We start from the raw sequence: 23,289 nt of genomic DNA, 5'->3' as shown, positions 1-23,289 counted from the left end.
ATCCTCAGAAATCTTCCCTGCTGTCAAACCATATCTCTCCTTTCTTGTTCTGCCAGACTCCTGGAAAAAGTCATCTCTATTCAATGTTCTCCACTTTGGTTTTTTCTCATTTTTTTCTAAAATTCTCTCAATTCTAGCTCCCAGTCTCATCATTCAACTGAAATTGCTTTCTCCAGAGTTTTTGATATTTGATGGTGGTGGTGGTGGTGGTGGTGGTGGTGGTGGTGGTGGTGGTGGGTTTTTGGAGGCAATCATGGTTTAAGTGATTTAAGACCCAGAGTCACACAGCTATTAAGAGTTTGAGACCAGATTTGAACTCAGGTACTCTCTGCTGTCTCCAGGGCGCTCTATCCTCTCTCTATATACGACTTGCCATTCTTGCTCATCTTCCCCTTTCAAATACCCTCTTCTCTCCAGGTTTTTGTAATGCTGCTCCCTCTTTCAACTTGTTTGACTATTTTTGTCATTCATCTTCATCCTTGTCATTCTCCTTGAGTATCCCCCAAAGCTCTGTCATGGCCTCTTTTTTCTTTCTCTTGCTCTATATATTATCTTCCTCAGTAATCTCATGTGTTTAATTATCTTTGTGCTAATACTTCTCAAATCTATAAGGCCAGCCTTTTTTCCCTTCTGAGCACATCTAATTGCCTACTAGACATTTGAACTGGATGCTCTATAGGCATCTCAAACTCAACATGTCCAAAATATCTTTCTTTTAAAACTTTCTCCTCAGGGCATCTAGGTGGCGCAGTGGATAAAGCACCAGCCCTGGAGTCAGGAGTACCTGGGTTCAAATCCCGTCTCAGACACTCAATTACCTAAGCTGTGTGGCCTTGGGCAAGCCACTTCACCCCGTTTGCCTCCCAAAAAAAAAAACAGCTAAAAAAAACCTTTCTCCTCTTTTGAGTTCTGTTACTATAGAAGATACCACCATCTTCCTAATGATTTATTGAGCTTATTCTCTTTCTTTCTTAGCCACACACACACACGCGCGCGCGCACACACACACACACACACACACACAGACACACACAACCCAAAATATCCACACATGCTTTGTTCTTTGTATAATTTTTCTATTTATCATGTAATTGAAATGATGTAGCCAGTAATAATAGCTAGCATTTACATAGTGGTATAAGGTTTGCAAAGTACTGGGCATAACTTTTCTAATTTAAGAAATTAGAAGATCTGGTAGTCTTACAAGACTTGGAGCACAGAGAGGCGTGGTAGTAGGGGCAATGGTATATATATATTTAAAATCAGAAAATCTTAGACTATTATGAAACTTGTACATGTGATTAAGAAGGTACTTCTTCCAGTGAGCACTTTTTTTTTTTAAGGTTTTTGCAAGGCAAACGGGGTGAAGTGGCTAGCCCAAGGCCACACAGCTTAGGTAATTATCAAGTGTCTGAAACGGGATTTGAGCCCAGGTACTCCTGACTCTAGGGCTGGTGCTTTATCCATGGCGCCACCTAGCCCACAGTGAGCACTCTTAAAAGATGATCTGCAAGTCCAGACTAATACACGATATGAAGATAAGAAAACAATTGAGGATACTTAACTTGACCTCATGTATGTGTGCATATATAAACCCCACCTCTGAAAGTTAAGCCTTTTGTCTTTTTTGTCTTTTTTTAATTTTTGCAAGGCACTGGTTTAAGTGACTTGGCCAAGGTCACACAGCTAGGCAATTATTAAGTATCTGAGTCTGGATTTAAACTCAGGTCCTCCTGACTCCAGGCTGATGCTTTATCCACTGTGCCATCTAGCTGCCCCCCCCCCCCCCAAGCCATTTGTCTTTACAGGCTCTACTGCGTGACCTACTATTATTGTAATTTTTTTGGTTTATGAGATTTAGAAATCCTCATATGAAAGATACCTTTCATACCAAATTGTTGAGTATCAAAGTTAGGGGTCTCTTTCATTCCTTTGTTTAGAAAAACTTATGCTCCAATCTGTGCAAAATAATAAACTACCTTTTCCAGCTTTGTTTGCTAATATCCCTTCTCAGTACCCACCACTCCTTTCATCCTAGAACAACTTTCTGAATGCTTGACAGAAAACCTGGACATAGGAATAGCCCTAGAAAAGAGCAAGTAGGAATGAAGTTACAGCCAACAGATGGCCTTGACTTTCTTAGTAAAGTAGTAGGAGGAAAATGAGAGCAAGTCTAGAGTTAGGGGTTTGAGAGTAGAAGAGATTGAACATAGATGTTATAGGATCTGAGAAGAATTGATAAGCAGTAAGGGGTCCAACTGAGGGGAGATAGTGTATATTAAATTTTTGTAATGGAACAATGACCATAGTTTTATGACTTTTCCCAATAGTATTTTCTTATGTAGTTAATAGTTTTCTTCTACTGACATTAAGGAAATCTTCTTGTACATGGATGGTTTCAAATTCTAAGCATATTCTTCTCCTTGTCTTTTCTTATCAATTGCTTTTTATTGGTCCCAGTAACTTTTTTTGTTGTTCATTAACCTGTTTTTAGATTAGGAAGCAGTCTTAAAAAAATCATTAAGGCAGTTAAATGTTTGCTCATGGGAAGAGCAGTGAATTAAGATTCAGGAACCCTGGGGGCACTAATAGACTGTTATCTTGGCCAAATCACCTTCTCCACTTTTATGATAGATTTTCCTTATCTTTAAAAATAAGATGTTTTTCTAGTTCCTTCCAGGTCTGATATTTTGTAATTTTTATTCTTTGGGCATCTTATTCTGAAATGAAATTGTTTGCATTTGAATGAATTATTAAATTATTAAGTGCTTATTAGTGTTAAGTACTGTACTAAATAATGAAGATACAGTAAGGAAAGTAAGACATTCTCTAGGAACACACATTCTAGTGGAGAAGACAATATATCTGGAAGGTTTGGATGACACATAGGATCAGCTCCAGTAGTAAAGCATCATTTGAGAGTGCCATAGACTTGGTGGTGTGAACATTATTTTGTGGCTCTTCATAGATATAGCTAGAGCAACTGCCTGAAGGAGCCATTGCCAGACTACATGTCCATAGGGCATAGAGGGTGCTTCCCAGGATGATGGCTGCAGACATTGGGCTGGGAACATTGCCTTTTCAAAGTTTTAGGTGCAGGATCCTGAGTTGCCTCCATCATATTTCAAAGTGAGATGGTAGAGGCAGCTAGATGGCACTTGCCCTGGAGTCAGGAAGACCTGAGTTCAAATATTTGATCTCAGACACTTAATAATTACTTAGCTGTGTGACCTTGGGCAAGTCACTTAACCTCATTGCCTTGCAAAAACCAACCCCTTGCCACTCACCCTTCCCCCCCCAAAAAAAGTGAGATGGTAGACAAGGTATTGGTGTGATCTGACTTGCCTGGCACATGTTGCCTCCTGTCTGACCCTCAATGTACCTTCCTATTTGCTAGACTTGTTGAAGGACAGATAGTTGGAAGTTGATAAGAATGGTGTAAGTCTGATAATTTAGGGGATAGTGCTTTTCCCAAGGCTTTGGGGCCATGGACTGTCTCCATTGTCATCTGAGGAGAGATGGTGGTCTTTGAATCCTCATTTGCCGTAAGCCATTGAACATTCTCTTGTTTTAAGTAAGACATTAGAAGGAATAGTTGCCAAAACAGATTTATTTCATGTTATTTTAAGAGGAAGTAAACTCAGGGAAGACAGTCTTGGCATAGAGTAAGGTTGAGTGAGAGGCAGTTGTGTAAGAATATTAACATTAGCAACATAGTGTTAATATTTGTGTAGTTTTTTTAGGTGAAGTTGCCTTTTCTCAGCACTCGAAAAGTACAGAAACAACTACCTTCTGCCTTTCTGGGAGAGTACCATGACTTATTTGGGGGAGGGGGAAGAAAAATCCCAATCTAGAAGTTCAGAAATCTTGCCTTCTTTCAAAAGGTTGCTCCTGCAGTGAATGCAAGATACTACTAAAGAGAAGAAGAGAGCTGATTTTAAAAATTCAACAGCAAATAATTTATTCAGATCTTACTATATTCTAGGTAACTTGCTTGGTGTGGGGATACAAAAATGAGATAAGTGCTACTTTTGGAGATGTGCTACTGAATTCTCTGACATTTAATTCCCTGACAGTTTTTTGCTACTGGAGTGGGAGGTGTGTAGGCCTACCACCAATTAACCATGTACAAAGGAGCTACTTTACAGTGTGATCAATGAACACTTAATTCTTCTTCCCCCTCAATGTGGGAAGGATTCATATGGAAGATTTAGATGAAAATGAAATTAGCCTTGCTCTTCTTTGTCCTAGTGAAGTGAGCTTAGAATTTGAGAGGGTTTCCAGAAGGCAGATAGCAATTCCACCTAAGGATTTCCTTATCCATTAGAGCTGCTCATCAGTTAGCAAGGCAGCTTTGAGAGACAGTCTCTAACTGGAGGACTTGAAATAGAGCCTGGACAATTGTCCAAAGATGCAGTCCCCCAGCAGAGGGGATTTATGGCCTAGTTATCCTCCATGGGCTTCTTCCAGCACTAAGGATTTTGTCTGAAGTAGATTTATTCAATATGGGGATTTTCATCTAAACCCAGTCCTAAAACCCTACAGGTGTTAATTGCCCAGAGGTTCTTAGGAGAAATTGGGGCTCTTTTTTCCCTACTTCTGTAGGTTTTAAAGCTGTGAAGCTTAGAAACCCCTGCGTTCTGTTGATTAGTTTGTTCCTGGAAATGTTTACTACTTTATTTTTTCACATTAGATGATTTGTCTTACATAAACAAAATGTAATTATAGGAACTGCATTACTTTCTAAAGAAAACTGCCTCCTCAATTTTCCTTAAATCCATAAAAACTTCTCTGTTCACTCCACTGAAAGTGATTTCTCCCTCACATGGTTGCCTGGCACTTTGTATTTCTCCCACTGTGACTTGTATTCTCTTTATCTTTTTCTTGTTTTCCCTCATTTTTTTTTGTCCAGGCATCTTAAAACCTGTTTTGCAATTTATAGTTTGGGAGAGTTGCCTGGAGCCCTGAGAGGTTCTGGCTTGCCCCAAGCTTAATAGGCAATGTGTATAGGAGTTGGGACTGGACTCTGGTTGCCCTGACTCTCTATCTCCCCTGCCTTGATGCATGTATGCCTCTCTTCCTACTCAATTAGGAGACCATGTGATGGTGTAATGAAATCTGGAGAGATCTGTCTGAGGATACCACTTATGTGACCCTAGACTTAACCTTTCTCTGAGTCAGTTTCTGCCCCATAAAATAGGAATGATAATACTTTATACTGTATACTTTATCAGGACAATTATACGTATTAGTGCTTCCTTTCCTCCTATGAATTGTTGTAAGGTCATTGGAGGAAGAGACTAAGAATCTTTATTTTTCTTCTCTCTCACTTTAAGAACTTAATGTTTGGGGGCAGCTAGATGGCGTAGTGTATGTAGCACTGGCCCTGGAGTCAGGAAGACCTGAGTTCAAATGTGACCTCAGACACTTATTAATTACCTAGCTGTGTGGCCTTGGGCAAGCCACTTAATCCCATTGCCTAGCAAAAAACCTAAAAAAAAAAAAAAAAGAACTTAATGTTTCAATAGAATTGAATTGAAAAAATAACTGGTTTAAGTATGAATCACAAAATCAATTAAAAAATAAACAAAAGCAGGGATGTTCTGTATTACATCAAAATAATAGTTGGAGTTAAAAATTATTATGTGGACTGTGAGCTTTATGACTTAGGAATCTAGAATATAATGACTAAAAATTGTCAAGAGGATGGTGTGCAAATAGTCCTTCCTTCCCTTTCAGGGAATTCATTCAGGGGAATGCTTTATGAATCATTCTCTACCAGATTTGGAATGAATGCTTGTCTCTGGGCTAGACAGTGCCTTGCTATCCCAGGATGTAGTGAGGGGTATAAAATCCCCTGGCCCCTTTAACTTGTCCATATTAAAATTCTTTTCCAAGTAGTCTGAATTTTTCCCATTTCCCTTAGCAGTTGTGAAGTAGGTAGTGGTGAGTTGAAATAATCAACATTATCAACATTAATTAGTGCTTTAAAAGTACATCTCTTTGTAGGTCTGTGCTAATGCTGGTCACAGATACCAAAATAAATAAGACACAGAGCTTATAGCCTAGTGAGAGAAGTATAACTTAAACATATGTCTATAATATAAAATAAAAAACAAGAATTTAAGAGAGAAACCAAAAACTGTCATGCACAGTCTGAGGGGGGGGGAAAGGTCATTTTTGCTAGGGAGTATCAGCAGAGATTCATAAAGAAGCTGGCCTTTGGGCTACTGAGTCAGTGAATGAATGAATAAATCAAAATTTACTACCAGTTTACTATATGGGAAGAATTTAGCTAAATTCTGGGGAATACAAATAGGAAAAAAAAAAGACTGTGCCTAATCTCAAGGTGCTCACAATCTGATTGAGCAATATAGCACATGTATAGGAGGGTTTAGTGGCAGATACTTAATAGAGAAGCTTTCTTCATTGCACTTCTCATCACATTCATGTTATAAGTGTGGTACTAAAGGGCAGGAAACCATTTATTTTTCATGCAACAGTAAGGTTCAGATCAGAAGAAATTAAGTTGAATCTTTCAAAACAAAACAGTAGTTTGTGGGCAAGAGACAATTTAGGTAATAAAAGTAACTGGTAGGATTGGTTATATCCTCTGCTATGGATGACTGACAATCATTCTTGTGCAAGTGATGAATATGTTTAAAATGATTTCAACTATTACCAGCTAACTGGTTAACTCTTTTGTCATCTGATAAATTACAAATGTTACCTGTTTTGAGTAAATCTCTTCTTCTGCTTAGAATCCTATCTAAAGAAAACAGTTTACCTTAGCTTGGTATGAAAAAGGTACAAGATAACTAAAATTTCTTATCTGAATTTTTTTTTTAACTATCTCCTCTCCCAAGATTATCCTCTTGACTTGAATCACAGTGAAACCTTCCTGCAAACCACAACTTTTCTCCCTGAAGATTTTACATACTTTGCAAACCATACCTGCCCTGAAAGACTCCCTTCTATGAGTGAGTAATGCCCTATCTTAACTTCGCATGTTTCTGCCAGTGTTAGGCTTCCCTATATTTGATTCTTTAAGCAAATTTCTCTTGAAAAACTATCAATTCTTCTTTTGTTTTTTTTACATCCCAGATAATTCCCCAAACCCCCTTGTCCATAGACCCTCTATTATAATAAGGAAAAGCAATCGAACAAAACCAGTTGATTAAGTGACTAACAGATTTTGTTTATACTTTTGTCTTCTCTCTTTCTGAAATAATAAATCCTTAAAGTATTCAGCAAAGATTGGGGATGGGGGGGATGTAGTGAATGGTTTGTATGAGTTACTGGGTCTAGAAAATAATCATGTGATGACCGACTGGTGGGCCTTTCTCAGACTTCCTCCAAGCCAGTCAGCTTTGGTTGAAACTACCAGAACTACCAGAATTTGTTTGCCACCTATTTTATTTTCTACTTAAGCCACACACATTGTCATTCATTAGGCTCCATACCTGTATTATCCACCAGGGTATTTCTTTCTCCTTGGTTAGCTGTTAGGTTGGGTTGGAATTTTGCAGGGGGTGCAGTTCAAGTATTAGACTCAGGCTTTTTATAGTCTTCATTCTTTTTCCCAATTTGCCAGGCAGCCCTACTTTTTCCACACAAAAAAATGTAATATAGTGAGCCCAGGTTTGATACATGGTGCCTTGAACTCAGTGCTCACTAGAATATAACACCAGAAACTCTGCACCTATACTTTCTTTGGGAGTGTAACTCGGTCCTATATTAAATGGGCACGACTTTTGCCTCAACTGCTAGATTATTACTTATTTTTCACTACTTTTTTCTGCAGATAGTCATAATTGGATGACTCTGTGCAGGGTTCCTAGCAACTCTCCATGACAGAGAAAATTTGATTTGCCTGGTTCTAGTACAAAAGGAAAATTGAGCAATCATTTTCAACTGCTGTATGGGGTTTACCTCAGTCATGACCCTGTGGGAGATGTAACCAGAGGTTAAACTGACGCATGCTGAGCTGGAAATGAGAGGATGGGATTTCCAGCATTTTTAAGCTCTTGGAACACTTTTGAACATCTGCAGAGTAGTATAGTAGCATGTGGACTTTCTGAATTCTCAATCCTTTCTTTTTCTGCCCTCAGAGGGTCCAATAGATATAAACATGAGTGAAATCAGAATGGATGACATCCATGAATTCTTCTCTAGAGACCCTGCCATCAAACTTGGAGGTCATTGGAAGCCCAGTGATTGCATGCCTCGTTGGAAGGTAAACTAGAATCCAGGTTACCAGTAGGTAAAGCAGTCCAAGGAATTCAATTATAATGTGGGTACCCCTGATAATAGTAATATATTTTTCATTTCTTGATGCTTTAAGTTTATATTTTCCTTACAACTATCTTAATTGGTAACTGAGTATTATTATCCCCATTTTTTTTTCCCTTAAAGAAACTGTGACTCAGAGATAATCACATAAAGTTTGTACATGTCATAGATGGGATTTGAACTCAGGTCTCCTACATCCAATCAATAGTTCCTGTCTGACCAACTATAATATATTTATTAATTCACTTAATTGCAAATGATCCAAGAACAGAAATAGAGTGGTTTTAATAGACTAGTTCTAGGGCAAGACTTTTTTGACCAATGATCTTTTTTGTGCAAAGAAATTTGACTTGCTTAGATTTTGCCCCACTTGGTGTAAGACAAATGTCAGACTTCCTATGAAAATATTACCTTGTGATCTGTGTATGCCCAGGAGAATTTTGACTTTTCAGAGATTCAGGGAATGATGATGGTCATCTCCTGGGAATAGGACACTAGTAATGGGAAAGAATCTAAAGAACAGTGAGATGATCTGGCTTGTTCACAACCAGAGAAGTTTGTTTGATGACTTTGCACTAGAATTTTGGGATTTGTTTTTCCCCACCATTTTAAAATGTCAGTTTGACAGTGGTTCCCTGTATTCAAGTCATAGGTTCCAGAGAAAAATTAGTATGTTGTTTTGACCTAGACATAGAGATGGCTGGTGGAGAGTATTAGAAACTTAGGGGAAAAGATTGTCCTAAGCTACATCATAGGTGGAATGAAATCAGTTTAGGTTCTAGAGCTGATCTACCAGTATTGAAATTCACTTAAAATTTAGAAAGGGTTCAAGTCCTTTCCTAGGGATTGCCTCTCAGCTCCATAAAGTTAGGAACTTCTCTTATTTTCTTTTTCATAAATTTTAACACCAGTCATGGAACAGACCTTTCCTTACTAAGTGTTTGAATTGAGTTGAGCTATACTAGAGGCAGGTCACTGACTCCCACCCTTTTTCCAAGCAGAGCTGGCCAGTGAGCTGTGGGTTAACTGTATGGACTCTTATCTCGATCTCTTTACAGGTGGCAATCCTTATCCCATTCCGAAACCGTTATGAGCATCTCCCTGTTCTTTTCCGACACCTGATTCCTATGCTACAACGCCAGCGTCTGCAGTTTGCATTCTATGTTATTGAACAAGTAAGTGGGTTCTGCTTTTGTTGGTAAACTGTGCCCTTCTCTTTCCACAAGTGAAGAGACAAGAGAACCTAAGCCTTAACATTGAATCATGAGAGTGCTAGGGAAGCTGGATGTTCCATAGCTAACTAGTTTCTGTTGCTCAGTGATGGTAAGTCTCCAAGTAGGAGATAGATGCTTTGTTTGCCTAGTGTCATATAACTGTGATTCAGGAACAATAGCTTCTTGTATGATGTTGGGCTTAAAGGACTGTTCTTTGTTACTTTGGGTGGTTTCTCTAAGCACATATTTCTGGGAGCTGCTCTAAGGCGATAGGAGTTCTTACAGTATGGAGAGAGTAACTGTGCTTAGAACCAGATGACCTGGTTCTAGATGTAACTTTAGGCCCTTAAACAAGTCTCTTCTTTCTGGGCCTTATTCTTTTCATCTGTAGCCCTTAGATTGGATCTCTAAGGTAATTTAGTGTTCTAGAATCTGTAAATGGAATGAATGGTGTATATGTATTTCAGGAGGTGTTCAAAGTCAATGTAATAGGCCACTGGGAGTCTGGGGATTCAGATAAACAATTAATTGATTAAGCAGATATAAATAAGCACAGCTTCCCTCTCTCTTCAGAAAAACCTATTCTATGACCCCAGATTGATCCCAAAAGAAGATTCCATGGGGTTGAAAGCCTACTTCCTAATACATATTTTCCTTATTCAAACAATGCTCAACGGAGTTTCAGGTCAATCTGCTTAAGAATATGGGGCAGCTAGGTGGCTCAGTGGATAAAGTACTGGTGCTGCGGTCAGGAGGACCTTCGTTCAAATCCTCTGGCCTCAAGACACTTCATAATTACCTAGCTGTGTGAACTTGCACAAGTCACTCAAACCCATTGCCTTACAAAAAGCAAACAATCTGCTTAAGAACAAATTATTCCAACCCATCCTGTATTTGCATTATAATTTCCTGATTCATAATAGGTGGTGCTATCATAATGGAGACATCTTGAAGGAAGAAGTAATCATAAGAAAATTCTTATTTCACTATTAACCATTTATTAACAAAACTATATTTCCCTTATTCTGTTAGGGTTCTGTCTCTGTGCTATTAAGACCTAAAATTTGTCAGTTTTATTGATGACTTTCAAAGATTTTCTTATGAAAGGAATGAAACAAACTCTTGCAGGGCTCATATTTGCAGCACTCAGCCATCCTATGTCTGTCCTCCCCCATTAGACTTATACTGAAGAGAGTGAATGCCAAGTGCCAGATGTTAATAAGGGGATGGTTCATTGTAATTTACATTTGTAGAATTTTCTGTACTCTTGAAACTGTGCCTATCATATTGTTTGATTTTTACAGCCCTGTGATGTAGGTAGAATAGGTATTATTATTCTTAATTTGTAGCTCAGATAATTGAGGAGATAAAGTCAAGTATCTTGTTCTAGGTCTCTCAGTAAATAAGTTAGGGAGTGCGGTGCTTATGCTGGATATGTTTTTCCCTAGACAGAACTGGGGAAGTCATGTTTGTATTCTGAGAGTTCACTGAAAAATGAAACTTGACTTTACAGGCTGGTACTCAACCCTTCAATCGTGCTATGCTTTTTAATGTTGGCTTTCGGGAAGCAATGAGAGACTTGAATTGGGATTGTTTGATTTTTCATGATGTGGATCATATACCAGAAAATGATCGTAATTATTATGGATGTGGACAAATGCCAAGACACTTTGCCACCAAGCTGGATAAGTATATGTATCTGTGAGTATCCATTTAAATACACCTACTGTTCTTATCAGTCGGGGAGGATTTCAGAAATGATCATTAAGATCTGCTTCCTGCCCTGATGGACGCATAGTTAGGCACAAATGCATATGACGTTAATTATACAATAATACATTAAAAATGCACTAGAAAGACTATGTTGTTAGGTTAAAGGGAGAATAAAAGGTTTCATGAAGGAGTTTGCACTAGAGTCAGTCTTCAAAGGATGGAATTTAAGATATATGGAGAGGGTAATCTAGACACGGAACAGTATGATCAGAAAGCGTAGGATATAGTCAGAGGAAGAGAGAGTAGTTTGATTTGGCTGATGTGTAGAGTGCGTTTAAGTTAGTTATATGAAAATAAACTCGTGTGCTGGGTTTAGAAGCCTTTGAATTCCAGGAAAGGCCATTTTGCTTTACTCCAGAGATGGTCAGCTTTTTGAGCAGTGGAGTGAGTGATGATCCTATTGGCAGCAGTAGGATGATCCATTCAGAGACTATTGCAGTAATCTAGACAGATAATAATGACAGCTTAGCTTAGTGGGGAGGGATTGGAGGGAAGAGAGGGAAGAATGGAGGAAATGGAGGTAAGGGAGACTAAATGTGAACAGTATTGTGGAGATAAGATCACTGGGAACTGGCTGTGGATTAGGATGGTGGGGAGAAGGCGATATTCAGTGGATGGTACCAAATTTTCTCTTAGTTTAACATGAAGAGTGCAGGGGAAGAGGTAACAGGTGCATAAGAGAAAATTTTGACTTGACCACTCATTGTGTAGCTCAAGAGAGCATCCCAAGAAACATTTTTGTGGGTGGAATCAGATGGACACCTGAGAACATTCCTGCTCTGGGAAAAAAAGTGACTGATTAACTAAAAGTACATAAGATTAATAAATTGATTTCTCTTCCAGGCTTCCTTATAATGAATTTTTTGGTGGAGTGAGTGGCTTAACAGTAGAGCAATTTCAGAAAATTAATGGCTTTCCTAATGCGTTCTGGGGCTGGGGTGGAGAAGATGATGACCTTTGGAACAGGTATTGTTTCTTTTGGTGACTATCACAGATTCTATCTTGGTTGATCATGTGGGCCTTGCAACCTAGCTTTCCTGTTTCTGCTAAATGATTATTTACTTCTTTGGACATAGAGATTTGGAAAGGTTTTGTTTTTACCAAAAAGTGGCAAATATTAGATCATTAGACACCTCTTTTGTTTCCCTTGCACTCAGCACTGGGAGAAGTATAAAGCACAGATAATGTGCTTGCCCTCAAGGAGCTCACAGAAAATGTATGAGAAATGGAAAATGTAAAAAATTAATTTATTTCACAAGATGAACTAAGGCACTTATAAAATATTCATAGACAGCAAACTTTTGTGGCAACCTAGAACTTAATATACCCAGCTCAGATGGCTGTTCCACAAAAGATTAAATGTTTATTTTTTTTAAACAGTCTTATATTATACTTAATGACCCAGAGGAGATAGTATGGTGTGAGGAGAATGCTAGATATCAAAAAACCTGGATTCAAATCCTGACTTTAATTTGTTTATTCCTTTCTGTGGATATACTTGGACAACTTTAATCTCTCTAAGCCCAATTTCCTTATTTGTATACAAATGAATATATTTTTTCATTAGCTTAGGAAATTTCCTAAAGTGAAAACACAAAGCAATAGCCTTGTAGATCTTTCTAGGGAAAGTAACTGAGTTATATTGGAGGTTGATTTGCCTAGACCACTACAACTAGTAAGAGGGAGAATTTGAAGCCAGATCTTCCTGCCTCCCACTAAGAGCTACATTACATCCCTGTGTCAGATACCTTTTCCTTACTTGTAAAATGAATAGCAACACATTTCAAACTTACTGAGCTTATTAATTAGTTCATAGGACTATTAGGCATTCACTTTGTAAATTCTAAACCACATGTAAGCTGCTAATATTATCTGCTAGATCAAATTATCTTGTGAATTTGTGAATGGCTGTTTATGTTTAATTCTGTAACTTAGAATCAGACTGGTTTAAGTCAGGGAAGTTTGATATCTAGGATTGAGAGGTCCCTTCCAGTTCTACATTTTAGGAAACTACAAAGTCATGGAGGTTGATTAGTCCTAACAAAAGAGTAGTAGCTTTCACATTTTCAAGATCCTTAAAACTAGACATTCAAATTGAAAAGACTAATATCTGATTTTATTATTATAGTCATTAGTAATATGGGGCACATTGTAATCATAAATAAACATTAAAGTTTAGTGACAGGGATTTTGAGATTCTTTGGGATTTACCAGACCCATGAATCTTGAATTGTTCAAAGCTGAAATGGACAGTGGAACCTTTTTTTAGCCACTTAATTATGATTTGAATTCTTTTTCTCTGTGTCTCTTCTTCCTCTTTCTTTTCTCCTCCCCGCTTTCCTCCTCTTCTCCTAAAAATCTCTAGTAATTTAACATTCAGTCCTCTTTGTCTTTCAGAGTACAGAATGCAGGTTACTCAGTGAGCCGTCCAGAAGGTGATACTGGAAAGTATAAATCTATTCCTCACCACCATCGAGGGGAAGTGCAGTTTCTAGGGAGGTAAGTTTAATTTCTTTGTTTATCACAAGATCATCTCAATACTATCTGTCCCTAAAGACCTCAATTCACTCCTGCCTCTAAGAGACATGTAATAGCAACTGTCCCCCAATACTCTGATTCTACTTGCATTTTTTTAAAGTGGAACACTGGCTTGAATATGTCAGACTGCCAATGAAAGTTGACAGTGAAATCTTTCAAGAAAGATAGTAATTGGGGAGGCTAGGTGGCGCAGTGGATAAAGCACTGGCCCTGGAGTCAGGAGTACCTGGGTTCAAATCTGGTCTCAGACATTTAATAATTACCTAGTTTTGTGGCCTTGGGCAAGCCACTTAACCCTGTTTGCCTTGTTAAAAAAACCTAAAAAAAAGAAAGATAGTAATTCCGTTTCTTACGTTTGGCCATCTGTTCTACAAGCTTTTGAAAATTAACAGGGTTCACTTTAGTAAAGGTCTTTCCATACCTCAGCCTGCCTCATAACAAATCTCTTTGGTCAGAATCATTATGGCATCCTCAAATCAAATTGAAATGGTACCCTTGATTGGATCCCATTTTTTGAGTTTTCTGTTACATGTGCTACTGCTTCTCTATTCCCCTTCTCCAGAGACATACTTCTGTAGAGAAGAGGTAGTAGACTAAATTTAGGACTAAGCATGTTGGTGTTTGTTTTGTCCTTGAATAGATATGCACTACTGAGGAAATCAAAGGAAAGACAGGCTCTGGATGGCCTCAATAACTTGAACTACTTTGCAAACATCACATATGACGCCTTGTATAAAAATATAACTGTAAACTTGACACCAGAGCTGGCTCAGGTGAACGAATATTAAGAGGAGAGAAGATAAGTTTTCTTTACCCATCACCAAGACAGCCTGGTGAGACATTTTGTGAATCTGCACAGGAAGAGAACAGGAATACACAGGCTAATGAAGGATCACAGGGTTTGAAGAATAATATTGCAAAATGCACGCACAAGATGTCTTCATTTGCCAGGCTCAATTTGATTGTATAGCAAGTTTGAGAGCCTCACTCATCAGGACTTGCTTTCTATTTTCCAATGATGGTGGTTTGTCCTGCTGCTCTTCTCTCCACCACAACTCTTCCACCCCTCCAATCCCTGTGTCCTATCTCAGCCACAATCTCCAGGACCAGAACTGTGATCAAACATGGCCATCGTCCTGCCACGGAGCTTGTTCTTCTGAATGACATCTTCATCTTCTTTGCTTTTGGAAACAAGAAACCAATCCCACTACTAGGGCAGCTGCCTTTATGGAAGAGCAAATGAACCACTCCTTATCCATCCTGCTACATTTGTGGTGTTTTTGTTTTATTTTTTAATTACTTTGGGGGGCGGGGAGGGGAGGGTACATAGAGATATATTACTATCACTTCTTGAAGAAGTGAAAGTGTAAATATGCCATGTAAATTGCCTCTTCTTTTTTAATTTAATTTTACTGTTAACTTGGATTCAAACAGAGAGTTTACATATTCAATCACTTATTTAGTTGACAGGTGCCAGGCTTAAATTAAATGTAGTTGCAGTGTGTCTCTTATCACTGAAATTCTGGCTCTTTGAGGAGACATTTCAAAAAGGAACAAAATATCCGATTTGTCTGTTTCATATCTTTTGTAGCTGGTGTCTCCTCTCTTTCCCCTTCCTGGCCCTGACTTTTGATGTTGACTCTTATTCTGGTGCCCTTTCTTAATCACTTTCCCCCTCACCCCTGGAGGGTGTGAAACATGACTGTCCCTGCCCAGAGCCAGATCCCTCACAAAAAAATTGTTTGAGTGCCCCAGACTCTCTTTGACATCATTACCTATGTTTGCTCTATCAGAAATGTTTGGGCTTTCCAGAAATCATCTAGCCATTCAAGCTTATTCCTAAATTACTAATGGCTTCAGTGATTATTCTTTACTTTGCTCTTTTTCTTTTCAAAAGAGTTGCTTTGGTTATTTCATCATTAACAAAGATCTGGAGTTTTAAAATTCAGCCAGGGAGTGGATAACACAAATATGTCACTGAGCAAAGCACAACTAAAAGGAGAATATTTACTAACAGTCAAAGAAAGCATTTGAAATATCAGAATGAAAGTACTCTCTTCTTATCTCCTATTTTTTTAAGCACTGATTCCAAATTCCATTTTGGTTGGTGCCTTTTAAATATTCTTTGTGTACAACTCACCAATTTCTGTAGAACCTGAAAAAAAATCTCCCAAATGTCTGTTCTGGAAAGCACCAGATTTATTATTTTTTAACATAAAGTGTATTTGTATATTATGATCAGAAATCCTCTCTGAAGAGTATTTCATGTTTTCCTTTTCTTTATTTGCCTTAGTTTGCCTTCTTCCATAACTTTTATGGTTTACATAATTGTATATGTGTGTGAGAATTCTTTTTTCCATTGTTGCATGTGTTTGGTTCCATGGACTTATGATCCCCACTTGTGGACTGTGGGTGTGATTGGCCAAGACTGGTGGTTTTTGTTTCTTTGTCTCTTGGGGACTCAATTGGTATCTAGAAAATGTGGTATTATAGGTTGTTGTTCTTATCAGCTCATATGAGAGTGCAGAAAACTGTTCTTGAGAAAGCTGATAAACTGTCGTTTTTTTAAGTATTTTGAACACACGTGCTTTATAACAACTATATGAGGGAACATTATACACAGGATTTTTGTTCATAGAACCTATAGCAATAAAGATTTGATTTTGTTCCCATCCACCCCTCCCCCTCAAAAAATGCAAAGACCCTTTTAAAATTGACCCTACACTCTCCTTTTAAGAATTGGAAGTATAAGCATTGTATCTAAAGTGATGGTTCAGGATATTTTGGATTGATTTGCGTTTCAGCTTTTTAATTTAGATATCCTCTGTGTGGTGAATTATTTTTAAACTGATTTGTGTTAGTAGCAAAACTCTGTTTTGAGAACATTTACCATCTGGGACAGACAACTCTGGTCCAAAAGGTTCACTTGAATGGGAGAGGGGTTGAAGGGGAATAGATTGAGACACACTCTGAATTGCATAAAATAGAATCACTTGTATTCATTTGCAATCACAGATTTTTTTTTAAAGGCAGAATCTCTTAATGTTGCATTGTTTATTCATTTATCCCATAAGTTAAAAGTAAGACTGAATGTGATTGTTTAAAACAAACAAACAAAAACATACAGGCAAGTGCATGTTTTGTTATTGGTGTAAAAGAAAGGCTCATTTCATAAACACAAGCTGCCAACCCAGTAAAATCCAAAATCATCTTGTAGAAGTTTTGGCAGCTGGAATTCTACATGGCCCATGATGAGTTCCTCCTTCAGGAGACTGAAGAGGAAAGGGACATATGAAAAACGGAAGTCTCTTCCCTACCCTCCAACCTTTGCCCTGTTATAGATTTATATGGGTATTCTATTGGCTAAAAATTATTGATTCTAAGTTGGTTTAGAATCCTTGCCAAAGGTTCTTCCACTGATTACAGCTGAGCAGGAGCTCCAAATATGACTTATCTATAGTTACCATTTCAGATGGCATTAAAATGTAGGTCACTTTTGTCCATCACTAGGTTTTTTGAACTTGCCCTTTATGTTTTTAAGAGGTTCCAGGGGTACATTTTTGCACTGAACTTTAAAGATGTTTTAAAAAAATAAACAACAGACCACACACTTTTCACAAAAGTAGTCCTTTGTCATTATCTTATTTACTCATGTGTTTGTACATTTTTGTATGTTAATTTATGAATGATTTTTTCAGTAAAAAAAAAGTACACACTCAAGAATGAGACTTTGGTGTCATCACTTTCTGTGCGGATCTGGCTTTTTGTCTAGTATTATTATTTTCTTTGCAGAATTCCATCTCTTTCCCTACTCTTTGGGATCCCTGAATTGAGCTTTGTCTCCATTGTGTAGGCCACACAACATTCATCCTGTCTCCTTTTGTTGGAGTTGGTCCACCACATCCAGAACTCTTTAAGATGAAGAGACGAGTAGACCTTGAGTAGTATAGTCAACATTTAAGTACTTACCATGAACCAGGCACTGATCTGCATGGAGCTATTTCCTGACTCCAGAGGCAGACTGCTATAGTGGAAAACCAGAGATCCCTATTCCAGCCCTTGGTGTCACCACTGACAATAGGTATGATTTTTGAAGTTTCTTTCTCTGGGTCTCCATTCTGTTCTCTGAAAAATGAGAGGAATTGAACAAGATGATTTCAAAAAATTTTATCTAGAGAATTGATGGATTCAGGGGGCAGCATGAGAGATGTTTTTTGTACCCACAGCCAGGGTAGGGAGGTTGCTTTGCTTATTTGCTGCTTAGAATTTGGGTTTTACTTTTTTTCATTTGGGGAGGATGTGGGAGGGAGAAGAGGACTTGCTGATTAGTGATGACTAACTAGAAAAGTTATTACTCTGGGGCACCTTATAATAATAAAAAACAGAAAAATCAGCATTTATATAATGCTTTATGTATGTTGTTTCATCTAACCCTCATAACCACCCTGATATCTCCTTTTACAAATGGGGAAATCGAGGTTTGAAAGAGTCTAAGGGAATTTGCTCACTGTCTAAGGCAGGATTCGAACTTGGATCTCCACTTGAACTCCTTCCACCTAGATCTTTTTTTTTCCTCTCAACAAAATGGCAGTGGGGTTAAGTGGCTTGCCCAAGGCCACACGGCTAGGTAATCATTAAGTGTCTGAGGCCGGATTTGAACCCAGGTACTCCTGACTCCAGGGCCGGTGCTCTATCCAATTCACCACCTAGCTGCCCCTCCCCCTAGATCTTTGTGAATATTGTTAGTGAGAAAAGTCCTAATGTAGGGTATTTGCCTTTTCTTTTCTGGGTCAGTCAGAAAGCTTGTTCCTCCTCTCGAGTTAACTGAACCACCAGTTCAAATATGAATAGGGGGGCGGCTAGGTGGCGTAGTGGATAAAGCACCGGCCCTGGAGTCAGGAGTACCTGGGTTCAAATCCAGTCTCAGACACTTAATGATTACCTAGCCGTGTGGCCTTGGGCAAGCCACTTAACCCTGTTTGCCTTGCAAAAAATCCTAAAATAAAAAATATGAATAGGGATTGTTTTTCAAAGCTGAATGGGGTGTGATGATATTATTTGCCAGGAAGATGGTTTAGAATAAAGGACTTGGGAAACCCAGTCTCCTATATTGGGAATCAAGAGACTTGGATACTCATCTGGGATTTCTTATAAATTTTCTGGATGACTTGTTATTTCCTTCTCTTTTCCCCAATTTCCTTCTCTACAAAATGAGGAGAAAGGACTAAGATTTCGTATAGCCCTGTTATTCTGTGATTCGTGTAATATTTTTTGAAATGCCTCTTTGTTTTTGGCACAATTAGTCCAGTTTAAGAATTAGATTCTGTTCTGCCATTCACCACATATAGTGAAAAATATTTTGCACAATTATTAGCTTGTATTTAGGGCCCCTGCAATCACTTTTGCTTTCCAGTTGGCTTGTCTTATAGAGAGATTCATTTGCCCTTGATTTCTATCAATATATTTACAGATTCAAAAACTTAATAAAATGAGGCTGACGGGATAGGAAGAAGGAGGTAATGGCTTCCCCAGAGTCATACACATAGCAATGGTAGACCAACTGGCTCTGGAACTTGGGTTTATTTCAGTAAAATACATTGTCTCTGCCTATCTGTGTAATCTGTGCTTTTGGGAAAATCACTGCCCTTCCCCCTTCCTTCTTTGGCCACCTGGTAATTCTACTGCTGCTGCCTCATTTTTCTAAGGCCACCTACACTCTTCCTTTGGCAGAAGCCCAAGCTCTACTGTAGGAATGAGGAGGCGGAAAGAGGAAAGACCTTTCTGCCTTAGGGCTACGGGAAATAAATTTGAGGGTGTGATGCAAGAAGGAATTAATGCTAGAGAAAGCAGTCTGCCCCCAGCTGCTTCAAGACATTGCACAAATGGTATAACCTTTTCTGTATGGTTTGTCCTTGCTTCTGGCACTCCCTGTGAAGATAAATAGGAATCAAACATGAATCATAAAATGTGTTCTGGTTTATGAAGGGAATTTAACCACCTGCCCTTCCTCCATAGGGGAGGAGAAAGACACACTGTAATACTAGGAAACAGGAGACCTGGATCATGCCCAGCTACTCAATCTGTGTGACCTTGGGCAAATGGAACTCTCTTTGGTGTTACCTTCACTTCACCTCTCTCATTGCTCAGTTTCCTTAAAGTATTTCCTTATTTCTTATTCCCTATTGATCATATGAACTATGAGAATAGTTAGAGTTGTGAACATCAACACAAGATAGTCATGAAAGGGCTAAAGTACAAAGGGATGTCCAGGATTACTCTTTAAAAAGTTTTAATTATTTCCATTGTCTTCATCTGCTTCTATAGACCTAACACTTTAAAATATACAGGGTTAAACAAAATACCAAGATTTTTCACTTTCTTGTATGGTTCTTTTTGTTTGTTTTTCCTTTGAAATTTAAATATCAAAAATCAAGAGTATTTCTATCTACAGAACAGAAAAAAACTTATACCTTTTAAAGTTTGCCATGTTTTGTTTTCTTCTCCATCTAAGAATAAAATAAATTCATCATATATTTCAAAGTCTTTGTTTTGCTCCCTGCTAATCTTCCTTCTCTTTTGTGCTTTTATTTTAAATGTTTCAATAGCTTTTTTTCTTTAACCTGTTACAAACCATCTGTATGTAGTCAAGAAAATCCAATTCCTATAATAATCACAACCAAAACCAAATGTCTCATTGGTGCTTGGTGTCCATCATACCTCTTTGGAAGTGGATAGGAGGTGGGCATGTATCATCAAGAGTCCTCCAAAATTGTGGTTTGTCATTGTGCTGATCAGTTCCTAATTCTTTCTAAGTTAGTGGCCTTTACAAGATTATTGTTACTGGGGAAATTATTCTATTCTATTTGTATCATTTCATTTAAGTCTTTTCAAGTTTCTCTGAAATCATCCCCCTCATCATTTCTTAAAACAGTATTATACCATCATATGCTGTAGCTTTTCAGTCATTCCCTAATTCATGACCATACCCTTAGTTTCCAGTACCTTATTACCACAAAAAGAACCAAATAACTCTCTTTTCTTACTAGTTGTTTTTTGTAAGTCTCTAGGCCCTCTCCTCCTTAAGTCCTCCCTTACAACACAATTGGAAGAAAAGAACAAATATTATTATATTATTATAAATCAATTATATAATATATCAATATTATTAATAATATACTATTATTGTTGTTGTTGTTTAGGGGGGTTTTTGCAAGGCAAATGGGGTTAAGTGCCTTGCCCAAGGCCACACAGCTAGGTAATTATTAAGTGTGAGTCCTGATTTGACTCAGGTACTCCTGACTCCAGGGCCTGTGCTCTATCCACTGCACCACCTAGCCACCCCCAAATATTATTATTATTATTAAATATGCATAGTCAAGCAAAACATTTAATTGATCATTTTCAAAATGATTTATATCTCATTCTGCATCATGAGTTTATCACCTAATTGTCAGGAAGTGTTCAGAGTGTTTGATTCCTGGTACTCTGGAAATCTTGACTAATCATTGGTTACTGTTTTAAAGTTTTTCTTGGTTGTTTTTCTTAATGTATAGTTTTCTGGGTTTTGTGGTTCTTCTCCCTTTACCTCAGTTCATAAGTCTTCCCAGGTTTGTCTAAAACAGTCTCTCATCATTTCTTAGGATGTAGAATCAATTCATACATCATAATTTGTTTAGCCATTTCTTTATGGATTCCTTAATTTCCAGTTCCTTGTCACCACAAAAAGCTATGAATGTTTTTTGGTACATATGGACTCTTTTTATTTTATCTCTTTGAGGAATAGACCTAGTAGTGGCATCATTGGTTCACAGATTCCTTATGGTTTTTTGAGTATATTTCTAAATTTCTTTCTAGAATGATTAGACCAATTCATGGCACCACAAACATCCTTGTACAATTCTTTAAACCTCCATCACTTATGTTGTAGAAATGATTTATGAATAGAATTTGATTAAGCTTGGGGAACAGTCAACTTTCTTGCCTAAGGTAGCTTTTTAGTGGTGTTATTAAAAGATGATCTGATGGAGCAGCTAGGTGAAGCAGTGAATCAAGCACTGGCCCTGGAATCAGGAGGACCTGAGTTCAAATGCGGCCTCAGACACTTAATAATTACCTAGCTGTGTATCCTTGGGCAAGTCACTTAACCCCACTGCCTTTCAACACCCCTCCCCCCAAAAGATGATCTGATAAAAACTAATGGAGTGTCCATATGAATTTCCTTTCAAATACAATTTGCAGATTTTTTTTTCCTCTGCAGCTGCAACATAAGTTATTATTATTTATGAAGCCTCAAGGGCTTTGGGAAGATGCCAGTTATTAGCAGAGCTTCCGAATTCACAAATAACTCATAATAACTTTAAGGTTTTTTAAATGGCTTTTCTCATAATTCTGTGCAGTAAATTGTGCAGGCATTATTGTTTTTATTTTACATATTAAATAGATTTAATGCCTTATCCATTGCATAGTCAATATGAGTCAGGTTTTCTGATCCCCATTTCATCATTCGTCTCCCTACTCCAAATAAGAAAAGAGAAAGACAGATTTGGTAAAGTAGATAAAACAGTGATCTGGGAGGCAAGAGATCTAGCTTTTACTCCTGGCTCCACATTGACCAATTTCTCATGTCTGGTCCTCCATTTCCTCAACGGTGAAATAGATCTTCCAACCTTCGGCACTGACTCAAAAATGAGTTACTATGAAGCAAGGGAGTGTACTTCTATCCCCACTTTACAGATGAGGGGAAACTAAGATTGAGAGGTGAAATGATCCAAGTCAGAGTCACCTCCACTTTCAGATGGCAAAAGACTAAGTGCAATTCTTGCCTTCCATATCTGGACTCCTCATTCTTTTAAAAAGTAGAGCTTGCTTGTATTAACCTGGAGGAGCAGCCACCTTCTGTAGTGGCAATTGATAGTAGACAAGCACTTATTAAGCACCTGCTACATTTCACATTATAAAACATGGGGAATACAAAAATAAAAAGGAAAGGGGCAGCTAGATGGTGCAGTGGATAGAGCACCAGCCCTGGAGTCGGGAGCACCTGAGTTCAAATCTGGCCTCAGACACTTAATAAATACCTAGCTGTGTGGCCTTGGGCAAGCCACTTAACTCCATTTTCCTTGAAAAAAACTAAAATAAAAATAAAAAGGAAATAATCCCTGTTCTCAAGGTGCTCGAAATTTATAACAGGATTCAGGAGAACCTGCTCTAGTCCCAGCTGGGCCACTCAATATCTCAAATGATTTGGGGGTAGGTCTTTTAGTCTCTCTGAGCTTCAGTTTCTTTTCAATAGAGGTGGGAATAACAAAAGTTTTGTTAATTTTTGAAGTACTTTCCAAATGTGAGTAATAATAATAATAATAAATAATAAATAGCTTTTCTAGCATTTACATAGTGTGTATTATATTCCAGGAACTGTGGTTAGCACTTTAAAAATATCTTCTCTCTTGATAGTCACAACAACCCCATTTTA

General features: G+C 38.0%; 1 protein-coding gene across 8 annotated transcripts in view; it reads left to right on the top strand.

Moving 5' to 3' along the window:
- B4GALT5 (beta-1,4-galactosyltransferase 5) overlaps positions 1-17,941 on the top strand; it is a 94,110-nt gene extending 76,169 nt beyond the window's left edge. For 3 of the 8 annotated variants that reach the window (XM_074210224.1, XM_074210225.1, XM_074210226.1), the window contains 7 exons: positions 6,867-6,980; positions 8,112-8,236; positions 9,351-9,467; positions 11,020-11,207; positions 12,123-12,245; positions 13,677-13,778; positions 14,458-17,937. In XM_074210224.1, coding sequence (XP_074066325.1) covers positions 6,867-6,980; positions 8,112-8,236; positions 9,351-9,467; positions 11,020-11,207; positions 12,123-12,245; positions 13,677-13,778; positions 14,458-14,605 — 917 coding nt within the window. In that variant the 3' untranslated portion in view covers positions 14,606-17,937. Of the gene's footprint in view, positions 1-6,866; positions 6,981-8,111; positions 8,237-9,350; positions 9,468-11,019; positions 11,208-12,122; positions 12,246-13,676; positions 13,779-14,457 lie in introns of all 8 variants that reach the window. The other 5 variants (XM_074210222.1, XM_074210221.1, XM_074210220.1 and 2 more) reach the window with 4 other exon arrangements.
- The last annotated feature ends 5,348 nt before the right edge of the window (positions 17,942-23,289 follow it).

Source organism: Macrotis lagotis, chromosome 1, assembly GCF_037893015.1.
Source record: "Macrotis lagotis isolate mMagLag1 chromosome 1, bilby.v1.9.chrom.fasta, whole genome shotgun sequence".
NCBI classification, from domain to species: domain Eukaryota; kingdom Metazoa; phylum Chordata; class Mammalia; order Peramelemorphia; family Peramelidae; genus Macrotis; species Macrotis lagotis.
This window is presented reverse-complemented; position numbering and strand designations above follow the sequence as displayed.